The following is a 13071-nucleotide window of genomic DNA, read 5'->3' on the forward strand; positions in this document are numbered from 1 at the left end:
ATTGTCTTAGGAGTGAGGTGCAGATGGGAGACGTTTGGCTGGATTGATCTGACAAAGGAGAGACTTGGGGGCCTGGGAGTGTGGTAGCCGCCTCCCTGTGTCCAGGCCCTGTTTTGCTGGGCGTGTACGCACCTGGACAGTGAGTGAGTGTTGGTCGCAGGGTAGGAGGTGGGAGTGGGAGCAGGGATTCCCCTTTTGAGTAGTGGAAAAGGCTGGGGCAGGGTCTCAGCGCCCAGCAAGCCACTCCTTGTAGGAAGGAGGTGGACTGCTGCCTGATCTGGCACAGCCTGGACAGAGCCAGGCTAGCTCTTTCCTACACTCCTAATAAAACTCGCTTAAAACAATGGTGAGAGCCGATCCGGTATTCCCACGTTTCCCTGCATGAGGCTTGGGCAAGCCCTCCCTTCTCTGAGAATCTGGGGGATGGAGTGAGCCGGAATACACGTAAAGGCAGGTTTGGTCCCAGGAAATCTGCCATCCAGTCATTTGCCTCCAGCATAAACCTGGTTGCTTTTGCAGTGTGACGGCAGTCCTAGACCTCATATAATGATTTCTGTGTGCCAGGCTCTGAAGTTCCCGATCATGCAGCATAGTGGTTCATAGACTCCATGGGACTGAATCTCGTAACCACCATCCTCTTAGTTATTGTGACACAACCAGTGTGTGGCAGAGCTGGGGTTGGAGTCCAGGTCTGTCTGAGCTGGGGACCCATGCTCTTCCCGCTCTGTCGTGCATCACTGGACTAGCCTAACAGCAGCCTAATTAGAAATCATCAGGCTTCGCTGGGACATTCCAGCAGGCACCCAGCAATGAAAGTTAAATTAAGATGCAATTGGAAGGTGAAATTGGAAGATAATTACTCTTGGAACATACGGTTATGAGAGTTCCAGAGGGAGTATGGTGAACTGCAGTTGAAACAGACACAGGGGCTGAAGATGGGAATGTCAGGGGACGTCATCAGAAAAGCCATGAGTTTAAATGGCTGTTGTCGGCCAGAGCAAGCAGAAGGCACTTACTGACTGGTTGGTGCAGTCCCCTCACTCTGCACATGTGGAAACTGAGGCTCAAAGAGGGGAGGGGACTTGCCCAAGGTCTCCCCTTCAGTTAAAGGCAGAGCCAGGAGTGGAGATCAGAGCTCCAACTCCCAGTCCAGTGCCCCTCTCGGTACCTCTTCTGATTTAAACTCTGCAGAGCCGGCAAGGGAACAGCAACATGGATGTGTGAGTGGCAGATATTTAATTAAAATAGAGAGAGAAAATATAAACTGGTACCAGGGGCCTGGCTGGGGATGATTTCTATCACCAGAAGCTCTTAAAAATCTGTTCCTCCTGTCACTGTGACTCCCCACCCCCAGTTAACTCTTGGCCTCTTGGCTCAAAGGGTATTCTGCATTCGAGTCATCCTCAGGTGTAGCAAATTGCCAGGAGGTTTTGGGAGTTGGTACCTCAGGGTGGGGAGGCTGTGCCCCCCCAGGCTCTGTGTTACAGAGAGAGAAAAGGTTCATGCAGCAGCCAGAGGGTCCAGCAGTTCCGTCCATTCTGGGTTCTGGACAGTCAGAAAGTTAAGCTCAGCCCAGAGGAGGAAAGCCCTGCTCTGATTTATCCTGTAATTGCCCCATCCCTGCCATTCTCTAAAGCTCAGCCAAACTGGACTCTTTACTCCCAAAGGGCTTGCATCTAACTGCCTCTGGGCCTCTGCACATTCTGTTCCTTCTGCCTGGAACACCCAACCTCTTGTTTTAAAATGTTTTTAATTTAATTTTTATTTTATATTGGAGTATAGTTGATTTACAGCGTTGTGTTAGTTTCAGGTGTACAGCAAGGCAGTTCAGTTATACAATATATATGTATCTATTCTTTTTCAGATTCTTTTCCCATATAGGTTATTGCAGAATATTGAGTAGAGTTTCCTGTGTTATACAGTAGGTCCTTGTTGGTTATATATTTTATATATAGTAGTGTGTATATGCTAATCCCAAACTCCTAATTTATTTTTTCCCCCACTTTTCCCCTTTAGTAACCTTAAATTTGTTTTCTGTGAGTCTGTTTCTGTTTTGTAAATAAGTTCATTTGTATCATTTTTTTTTGGATTCCACATATAAATGATATCATACAATATTTGTCTTTCCCTGTCCTACTTACTTCACTTGGTATGATCATGTCTAGGTCCATCCATGTTGCTGCAAATGGCATTATTTCATTCTTTTTCGTGGCTGAGTAATAGTCCATTGTATACATGTACCACATCTTCTTTATCCACTCCTCTGTCGATGGACATTTTGGTTGCTTCCATGTCTTGGCTATTGTAAATAGTGCTGCAGTGAACGTTGGGGTGCATGTATCTTTTCAAATTAGGTTTTCTCTGGATATATGCTGAGGAAGTGGGATTGCTGGATCATATCCAACCTCTTTTTTGATTATTAAAATCCCCCCTGTCCTTCAGCATGCACCCTGATGCTATCTGTCCCCTGGGTCTTCTCTGGGCAGAACTGGTCTGAGACCCTTGTACTGAGGGCAGGGGCTCTATGTGGTTCCTCTTTGTGAGGGAAGCAGGGAGGGAGCAGACCTGGAAGCTCTCACACTCTTCATTTTCTCTCCTCCCTCTTCTGTCTCTCTTGCTGGCTCCTTCTCATAACCTTTGGGCCACTGGGGCTCCCTCCTGGGCCCTGCTCTTGTCTCTGCCCCCGCTCAGTCACTTGGTGGGCTCACCCGGCTCATGCCTTAATCCTGTCTCTGTGATGGCTGCCTCCAGGCCTCTCCCGGGAACCCAGGCTGGTCCATCCGAGAGCCCACTGACAGTTCCTCCCGGGGCTGTGATAGGCAACTCAGATGTTACACGTGCCAATCGAAATTCTGGTTTCCTCCCCTGGCACCTGCAGCCTTCCCCAGTTCAGTTGGTAACAAATTCACTTTTCTGGTTGCTGTGACTCAAAACCTTCGTGTTGTCCTTTATTATTCTTTCTCTTACACCCCAAATCCAAACTGTCTGTAAATCCCACCAGCTGTACCTTCATATTTGGAATCTGACCTTTTTTTTCTTTCTTTCTTTCTTTTTTTTTTTTTTTTTTTTTACCACTTCCACTGCTACAGCCTGGTCCAGGCCTCCATCTTCTCTGGCCTGGATTATCGCAGGCGCCTCCTCCCTGCTCTCCCTCCTTCCATCCTCACCACTTCTGGTTTGTTCATCACACTAGCTGGAGTGTGCATGGCCTTCTGCTCAAGGCTAAGCAGCATCTACACAGTGTTTTGTTTATTGATGTATCTAAAGAGTCTAGATGAGTGTCTGGCAAATAGTAGGTGCTCGTTAAATACCTATTTAATGGAGTTGGATTAAAGAAAAGTGGATAGGAGCAAAGGAAAGCCAGTCATTCACTTTATGGTCACAGTTAGTCCTTCTAACTCAGCCTTATGTGAATTTCTCACCTGGTTAGCGGTCCCTGGTCTCCCTGGCCTCAGTTTTCCTGCGTTTTGCCCTTCTCTGCTGGGAGCCCTGAGTCTGCACTGTAGAAGAAATGCTCAGTGGCAGAAAGGTGAAGGCAGAGGTTCAAGGGAGTGGACCAGGAAGCAAGAAACCCCCAATTCTGGGACTTCCCTCGTGGTCCAGTGGTTAGGACTCCACGCTCCCAGTGCAGGGGGCCTGGCTTCGACCCCGGGTCAGGAACTAGATCCCGCATGCCGCAACTAAAGATCCCGCATGCCACAAGGAAGATCTTGCATGCAGCAACTAAGACCCGGCGCAGCCAAATAAATAAGTATATATTTTAAAAATCCTATTATTAAAAAAAAAAAAAAAAATCTACTGGGGCCCTGCTCTGGACTCGCTGAGTATTCCAGGCCAGTCACCCACCCTTTCTGTGCCTCAGTTTCCTCATCTTTCAATGAGGTGTCAGATGAGGCCTTTCTGACTCTGGCATCCTTTGATCTCAGAGGGGATGTGGATGAAACGCCCTGAGCTCTAGAGCTGGGAGCAGGGCATGGGCACTGTGTACCTGTCACTCCTTAGGGGCTCCTGTGGGGAAGGCATTTTCTTTCAGGATCACGCCTCAGACACCCACTGTAATCTTTTCTGAGGAGATGGCGCCCACAGATCAATAGCTTGATTGGATGAAGGATGGGGGGCGGTGGGAGTGATGCAGCCTAGGTGACGGTCATTTTCCATGACCTCTGTCAGGTCTCGTGGTGCCCATGTGAAATACCACCTGTTAAGGATGAGAAGTGAGAGTCCCCACCCCCAAAGAATAATTTCATGCCAATGCCTGACACCTGATATTGAGAGCGTGAAGCTCGTATTACATCATATATCTGTGTAGAGCAAGACTTATACCAGGGGAAGATGTGGGGTAGGGAAGGACTGACTTTATTAGAACAATAATAGCTACTGCTTATTGAGAACACCTGTCTATGCAAAGTCCTGCTAATATATATCTTTTAATCTTCATAACAACCTCTTCATAATAGGTGTTACTGTTGAACCCATTTTACAGATGAGGAATCTGAGAGTCAGTTTCATAGCTTATATGTGGCGACGGCGGAATTTGAACCCAGACCACCAGGCTCCAAAGGCTTATTATTACCCTGTTACTCCACATTGACAGGTAGCTCTTTAAGCTTCAAATATTCGAGTTTGTTTTAAACTAAATTGGACAGAAATTTTTCTAAATTAGGATATATTTGATTGCATATGGAAACAAAAAGTTGGGAAGTCACTTCTTTTATCTTGAAGACTCTGGGTTATTATCCGGATGCCAGTGGCTGGCCTGGGCGTTAGTGCGGATGAATGTAGGTGTGGGTTAGGGCGTTGATGCAGTGGTTGCTTTAGCCTTTAAAGTCTTGACAGCTGTGCCTCTTCTCTCCATTTCTTGCTGTTTGCTACCATATCTTACAACTGGCAGTGTTGCTGCTCTCCCTGCACCTCCACCCCCCACTAATTAGCTGTGTCCTGGGAAACCATACAACTAAGTTCATTAGATTTATGAGCAATGTACAGAGGCTCTGGAATCAGGCCCTTCCAGGACCAGAGTGCATGGGCTTTATAACCCTATATTATTGCTGTCCTGGGCCTTTTTTATTTCCTTTGGGGCTCCTCAGCTGAATTTTGCATAGCTGTGCCAGTTTGGGGGGGATGATACTGACTTTGGCCTCAGATATACTGAAACTGAGGGGCCAGTGGGACAGTCCCATGGAGATGGGTTAAAATCAGTTAGAGCTGTGCTAGCTGGCCCCATAGCCACCACCCTCGCGTGGCCACTGAGCACTTGCAGTGTGGCTGGTCTGAATCGTGTTTCAAGTGTGAAATATACCTTAGATTTCGAGGACTTAGGACAAACAAGAGTGTCAGATATCTTGTTAATGACTTTTGTGCATTGATTACACGTTGATGCAAACATGATTCATTGATCACATGATAATGTCCAAAATGATAATATTTGGGATATATTGAGTTGAAAAATGTACTGTTAAAATTAATTTCACCTGTTTCTTTTTGACTCTTTAATGTGGCTATGAGAAAATTAAAAATTACGTGTGTGATGATAAATGGGGCTCACATTTATATTTGTCAGACAGCCCTGGATTAGAGATGACCAGGGTTAGATGCTGCAAGGATTGAGCTGGGAGTCAAATGTGTGGGGAGGAGGAGAGTTTGCTGACAGACCTCCAGACCCTGTGCTCAGTCTTCCTTCTGTCACAAGCCGGGCTGGCATGCTGGGGCTGCTTTGTATCACACCCAAGGCTTAGTGGGGATGGAACTGGGAGTTGAGACTGGACTGAAGGGGGGACCTGTACATCCTAAACCTGGGCAGTGAACAGCCAGGCAGTGCTTTTGAAGTGAAGTTGGCAGGATGGAGTTGCATTTCATGAAAATCTGCATTCCTCACCCTGCCTGCAGTGTGGACAGGGGCTCGGAGGCACAGCAGGAGGTGTGAAGGCATGGGCTGGCTGTGGCAGGAGAGATGCTGAACTTGGAAGTGGGCGACTCCTCCCTTACTCCTTCTGCTTGTCCAGGTCCCTCCAGTCCTGCAAAAGTGAGCTGAAATTTCACCTTCTCCGAGAGGTCTTCCCTAGCCATGGCAACTCTTGCTTTCCTAACTCCTGTCACACGTGCATGTTGTGCGACATCTTTTATTCTGCCATGGCTGATAGATCCTCAACATCCACAGGGGATAAGGCCTTTTGCAAATATCCCATGTTGGAAAATACCATATAATTTCTCCTGTGAAATTTGGAGGCAGGGCAGCTAGCTGGAAACCAGTCTTGAAGCATGTAGAATTCAGAGGTGACCCTCAGAAGAATCATATGCCACCATCCCAAGCCTGTGGTGTATCATTCTGGAGGGAGGGAGATATTCAGTCATCATATTCCAAGGGTCTGTGGCTCAGTCCTCCACTTGTTCTGTTAGTCTTGTCTCCCTGATTCAATTGTGAGTCTTCAGCAGAGGTGTTCTTCTCTTCTTGGTCCTAGAAGCCTCTGCCATCTACAGTGCTGCGTATATAGATAGAAGAATGAATGAATGGTGGAATGACTGTGGGCTCCACGAGGGCAGCAGGGATCTGACTGTTGGGACCAGCAGTGTCTCATGGGCCGGTGCACATCGAAAGCATTCACTGCGTCGTTGTTGAGTGGATGAGTGCAACGACCTGGACACCTTTATTTGAGGAGCACAGGGTGTCATTCAGTTGGGCTCTGTTAGCTGGCCTGTGCATAGAAGAAAGATCTCTTCACCTTGTTTACAGAATGAATCTTTATTGGAAGGTCGAGGGATTTTAAAGATGTTGGTGGAGGGTGTAAACCTGACAGAACATGGTAGATTGGGTTCACGTGGGTTGGGAAACCATCTTCGGTGTTCTCTTGTGAATGGTAAGTAGGAGACTCTGAGTGGAAGGAAATAATGGTAACTGTACCTTCTCTCTCTCCTTTTCTTATTCTCATCCTTTAGATTCACCCAAACCACCAGTTGCTCCTAAGCCGAAGGCTGCCAGTCCCCTCACGCCAGTGACGGCACCCAAATTCTCCTCGTCACCCCGGCCCGAGTGTCTTCACAGTCCCAACTCCATGTCCAGGGGGCCGAAACCCCCCATCGCCCCAAAGCCCAGGCTGGCTACCCCCAGTGAGTGGAGGGCCAGCATCTACATGATCAACAGCTTGAACAAATGCAGCAATGGGAAGCTGCCCTGCGTAGACAGGGGGCTCTACGACGAGCACCGGTCCACCCCGGAATGCTCCGAGCCCGAGGCAGACGAGGATTACATCGTGGCCCCCGGGGCTCCGGCAGCAGAGGACGGACCCAGGGATGGGGGCTCCGTGGAGAATGCAGTCACGGTGCCTCCAGAGGCCAGCGGTGGGGAGGAGTGCCAAGAGAGAGGCAAGGAGTGTGAGCAGGAAGGGGCAGCAGCTGCAGAGGACTGGGCAGCCCCGGCTGAAGCGGTGCTGGGTGGAGAGGACGATGGAGGCGTCACCCCCACTCCTGAGAACATGGAGGTGGAGGACTGTGCCTGTGCCCCGGGGGCAGAGGAGCAGAAGTTCACAAGTGACGATGAGGAGAAGCAGGTGGAAGAACACAGCGTGTACAGCCTGGAGGACGGGGGTGCTGGGGATGGAGAGGCGGTCCTTCCAAGCGATATCATTCTAACTCACCTAGATGCAGAGGACCCAGCAGCTCGTGGTGAGGAGCCTGGGCCGCCTGTGACACCCGGGGAGTCAGAGGAGGATGGTGAGGAAGGCCGCACCAACACAGAACTGGGGGCATCAGACGAGTGTGTGGGCTCTGACGGGCCCCCTGAGCGGGACGCTGCCGATGGCAGCGAGGAGCCCCCAGAGAACGAGGGGTTGGCCCCCGGTGTCCCGGAGGCGGAGGTGGCCACAGACAGCCCTGACATCTCCCAGGAGGCGTGTGAAGATGCCCCAGGAGGTGGTGGCCAGGATGGTCAGGATGAGCCAGCTGATCAGAAAGAGAAACCTGACCCAGAAGCAACAGCAGTGGTCACCCAGGAGGCAGGAGGGGACCCTCAAGAAGGTGAGGACCCTGTGCAGGATGAAGGAGCTGAGGAGAGCTGCCAGATCATTCCTTTCGAGAGGGACTGTGTGGACGACTTTGTGGCTCCACTCTCAGGACGTCCCTACGAGTTCTTCCCAAGCGAGAGCACCTCTTTCTGTAGCGAGAGCTGCTCTCCTTATTCCGAGTCAGCACAAAGCTTAGAGTCCGAGCAGGAGCCGCGGTCAGGGGAACGGGCGCAGCAGGACCCCGTGGCTGGGCCTGGATGTGGCCGGCGTGGCTCCCTGCAGGGTGGCGCCGGGGAGGGACCCTCTGTCCCTGACGTGGTGGTCATGCCAGAGGAGGAGGATGCCGTGGACGACGCGCTCGCCAACCCCTATGAGATGGGCGTTGGCCTGGCGTGTGGGGTGGACCCTGGGGAGGAGGAGAAGCCTGAGGCACAGGCTGCCTCGGGCACCGCGAATGGCTGTGGATTGAAGGAAGAGGTGAGCTCTGATGCGGAGGGCAGCCTGGTCCCCATCGACAGGAAGAATGTCACCACGAGGGCCAGGCCCCACTCCGGGAAGATGGCTGGCTACGTCCCAGAAACTGTCCCGGAAGAAACGGGACCGGAAGCTGGCTCATCAGCCATTGGCATTGGGGGTGTCACCAAGGAGGCGAGGAAGGCGGTCCTGTCATTGGAGGGGAAGCCGCTGGACGTCGGCAGGGCCTTGCCAGCAAAGCCCAGAGCCTTCACTCTGTACCCGCGATCGTTCTCCGTGGAAGGCCGAGAGATCCCCATGTCCCTGTGCCGGGAGCCCGAGGCGTGTGGCCTAGACGGCCACGGGATCAAGAGGAAGGACGACAACCTCTCTCTGCCCTGTGTGATTGGCTCCTCTGGCAGCTTCTCTCAGAGGGGCCACCTCCCATCCAGTGGCACCTCCACCCCGTCTTCCGTGGTTGACATCCCGCCCCCTTTTGACCTGGCCTGCATCACCAAAAAGCCCATCACAAAGAGCTCCCCCTCGCTCCTGGTGGAGAGTGAGCCCCCGGACAAGCACACCAAGAAGAAGAAGCCGTCCTTTAAGCGGTTCCTGGCGCTGACGTTTAAGAAGAAGACAGAGAGCAAGGTGCACGTGGACGTCAACGTGTCTTCGTCCAGGTCCTCCTCAGAGTCCAGCTACCATGGGCCGGCCCGGCTCCTGGAGATGGACCGGAGGAGCCTCAGCAACTCCCCGCAGCTCAGAGCGAGGACCGGCAAGCTCCGGGCTTGCGACTCGCCCTCCTCCCTCATCTTCTACAGGGACGGCAAGAGGAAGGGCGTCCCCTTCAGCAGGACGGTGTCCAGGGTGGAGTCCTTCGAGGACCGCTCCCGGCCTCCTTTTCTGCCCCTGCCCCTGACCAAGCCGCGCTCCATCTCATTCCCCAATGCTGACACTTCGGACTACGAGAACATCCCGGCCATGAACTCGGACTATGAAAATATCCAGATTCCACCTCGGAGGCCCCCAAGGGCCGGGACGTTTACGAAGCTGTTTGAAGATCAGAGCAGAGCCCTGTCCACAGCAAACGAGAATGACGGCTACGTGGACATGAGCAGCTTCAACGCCTTCGAGAGCAAACAGCAGAGTGCAGACCAGGAGGCAGAAAGGTACCGTGAAATGACATTTCCTTTGCTGTTCGCCAGGTGTAACTATCCGAGAGGCAAGCGTAGGTGTAGGGGACAGAACGGACTTGCTTTTTAGCCTCAGGCTCTGTTTCTCTCGAGCTTTGTGGCTTGGGGTGAGTGGCTTCAGTTACTTCATCTGGGAAATGGATTTGTGCTACCTCTAGGCAGAGTGTTTGAAAAGATGAGAGTACCTAATCTGTTTGAAAGTATTTGGCTAAGATGCCAAATATAGTGCCCATGTGAGTGTATGTATTTCTATTATTTGGGGTACATTTCTCATCTCCTAGGTAGATGGCTTTACTAGCCCCTTCTGGGAAAGTCACCAAAAGAGAAGGTTCTGGAATCTTGTCAAACTAAACATCTTTCACCATCAGGAAAATACCCTAAATTGAGATTGAGACCTTTTTATTGTGTCAATATATACTCTGTTCAAAGGAACTAGAAAAGACAATTTATTGAAATTGTTTAAAGAGCTAAGGGTGCCCTGAGCTAAATTTCTGAATAGAGGTCTTTAAGAGGTACGTCCAGGCTGATTTTTTTTTTTTTTTTTTTTTTTGGACTCAGTCACCTTGGAAGTGAGCGTGAAACACTGCAATTATTGACAACAGTGGCGGTTTTCTGACCCCACCTTCCCGAGACTGACTGAATGTCCTGTTGACCATCCCAGGTGGATAATTGCCAAATCTTGCTGTTTTTTATGCACCATGGATGCAACTTAAAGGCACTGCGATTCAGCCTCAACCATTTACACACTTGGGGGCACCTGATCTGAATTAATGAAAAGTCAGAATGGTGGTGATTTTAAAGGAAACCCTGATTCTTTCCCGTCGTGTGCAGTAACTCATCACAGCCAGGCACAGCTGTTGCTGCTCGGAATTCCCAGGGGACCTGCAGTAATGAATAGATAATGATTTGCAATTAGCATTAGCTTTCTCTGGAGTGTAGACACTAGAAGTGTTTGTGTGGTTTATTCTCCTGAATTTTTCACGTGGTTCCCCACACTGGCTCCATCTTCTCCCTGCCCCAAGTCTGGGTAAGGCTATGAATTGGTTCTTCCTAGGTTTGTTTGCCAGAGCAAAGGTAGACATCAGTGCCACCGGAGGGATCCAGTTTAATTTGGAGAATGTGGATGTGTGCGAACTTTAAGAGGGTGGGAGCGGGAGAGCAGACAAGTTCATTGCGTTAATAGTTATCAGCGGGGTTTGACAAGACCCAACCCTAGCTGAATGCCTCCAGCACTAATGAAAATAGAACCAGGCTTTGAAACCATGAAATCTCCATGCTGGGAAGGACCTCAAAGAGTGTACGGTCAAACCTCCCATGTCTGATAGGTCCCTCTCTTAACTGGGTCTGTGCTTGAATTCCTCAAGCCACAGGGAACTCACCACCTCCCAGAGGTGCCTCGTCTGTTGCTAGGTACTCTGATTAAGTTTTTCTTTCTGCCTGAGGCAAAAGCTATCTCTCCCTAATGTCCCTATCCCACTGAGGCAGAAGCTATTCTCTCTAATATCCCTACACCACTCATGCTGGCTCTTTCCCCTCAAGCCAGGCAGCTGAGCTCATTTCCTCTTTTGTATGACTGTCCTTCGGAAATTGAAACCTGCTTCTGTTGAATCACAGAATTTCATAGCTGGAAGGGAACTTCAGCCAACATTTGGTCCCGTTACAGAGGAGGAAACTGAGGCACAGAGAGGGAAAGAGACTTGCCTAAAATCTCTAAGCAATTTAGTGGAGAAATCAGTGTCAGGACTCAGATTTCCTGACTCTTGGTTCAGGAATTTGTAGTGCATTATGCTGAAGGATGCCAGGTCTGGTTGTTCAGGCTGCCCACTGCACAACCCCAGGGTCCCACTCATCTTTTCGTCTAATATGCTGCCCCTGGGGTTGTGCAGTGCACAGGCTACTTGGCCATATGCAAAGGCCTTGTTGCCTTGATCTGTACTTAGTCCAAAAAACAAAAAAGCTCCCTTCATCCAAACTATAATGACATTAAGGGAATAAAATACCCAAGAAAATGCTAATACTTACCGTATCCTGACTGCTTACTGTGCCAGGCACCGTGCTAGTGCTTTCCCTGTATTATCTCACATTTGGTGCTACAGCCTAGGGCCTTGGCCTAGGGTCTGACTCAACCGTCAGACTCTGAATTTCAAAAGCACTGTTGCCCCACTCTGAATTTATTTCCCTGAAGGCCAGACTGACTGGGATGAATCTCCCGTGCAGGAACCACATCCTCTTGGATATCAATCAGTGAGCAAAGCTTTCTTCCGCTTCCCTGCATGAAACAGATGGAAGCAGAGGGAGAGAGACATCCCCACCCTGGGCGGGAACACGTCTGGGCAAGGGCGGCTTCAGATACGCAAAATTAAGAGGCAGGGGGAACTGCCACGGGGTGAGGAGCCATGCTTCTTCGCCTGAATAAGGGCTTTGAGAACCGAGCGGAGGGGTGCCGCTGACCTGAGACACGTGCCCAGGGGTGCTTGGGGTTGGACAGGACAGGACGAGAGGGTGGGAGACAGTTCCTTCCTCCTTCCGCTGCCTGTCCTGCCCCAGACCTTGCTTCAGTGTGAAGATCAGAGGCAGAAGCCAAAATAAATACTGACAGTCCTGAAAGAGCGCAGGACAGTGCTGCAGGACGTGCGGGTTCAGAGCCCACCCCATCACTGACTTGCTGTGGGATCCTGGAGGAGGCTGGGCCCCGGTCGCTTCTCTGTAAAACGGTAGGATTGGAGCCCATCTGTACTTCTCAACCACCTGCGCTATCACTCACTGCTTTTCTTTAAATCAGTCCATGTTTTTTACTTTAAAAATATTTAAAAAGGAAATTTTATGCCACTGTTGGGAAATGGAAAAGCAGTATTAGGTGTCATAAATAGAAGAAGGCAATTGTAAAAGTAGGATACAAAGAGAAATTAAAATAGCACGGGTAAAGTCTAGCTTGAGGTTATTAGTTGCCAAGGCTGTGAGCGGGAGGTTGGTCCCTTTGTTAAACAGGGAGAGGTGTTAAAGGCATCCTGGCACCACACGGAGACTTTCTACTTGGCATAATCAGAAGGATTCAGGTGGATTGAGAAGGGAATAACTCTCTCGTGGTGTGATTCAATGTTATTTAAATCCAAGTCCTTTTTCCGCTGACAGTGCCTCCCTTCAAGAAATGTTTTGAGTATGTAATAGAATTCCGAGAGCCCTTAGAGATCCCTAAATCTGAGCAGCAGCTCCGGGTCTGATGGATGATTATAAAGTTTCTTCTACACAGTTACTTCCTTTGAGATTTGTATACACAGATAATAGCATTTTAGGAGCTACAACAATATTCTTATTAACCGTTTTCTATCTCATAAAATAAAAGCGTATACATTGTTACCTATGTACAGTCCTCACTCCCCCACCCCCGTATGTAAAAGAGGTTTCGTCATCCTTTGGTTTAAAGTGTA

The 13071-nt window shown here is 50.0% G+C and overlaps 1 protein-coding gene across 5 annotated transcripts in view; it reads left to right on the forward strand.

Annotated features, from left to right (window-relative positions):
* FGD5 (FYVE, RhoGEF and PH domain containing 5) overlaps positions 1 to 13071 on the forward strand; it is a 123046-nt gene that overhangs the window by 8631 nt on the left and 101344 nt on the right. For 4 of the 5 annotated variants that reach the window (XM_049716007.1, XM_004284315.3, XM_033414054.2 and 1 more), the window contains exon 2: positions 6934 to 9619. In XM_049716007.1, coding sequence (XP_049571964.1) covers positions 7050 to 9619 — 2570 coding nt within the window. In that variant the 5' untranslated portion in view covers positions 6934 to 7049. Of the gene's footprint in view, positions 1 to 4461; positions 4595 to 6933; positions 9620 to 13071 lie in introns of those variants that run through there. The other variant, XM_049716006.1, reaches the window with a different exon arrangement.

Source organism: Orcinus orca, chromosome 10 (assembly GCF_937001465.1).
Source record: "Orcinus orca chromosome 10, mOrcOrc1.1, whole genome shotgun sequence".
NCBI classification, from domain to species: Eukaryota; Metazoa; Chordata; class Mammalia; order Artiodactyla; family Delphinidae; genus Orcinus; species Orcinus orca.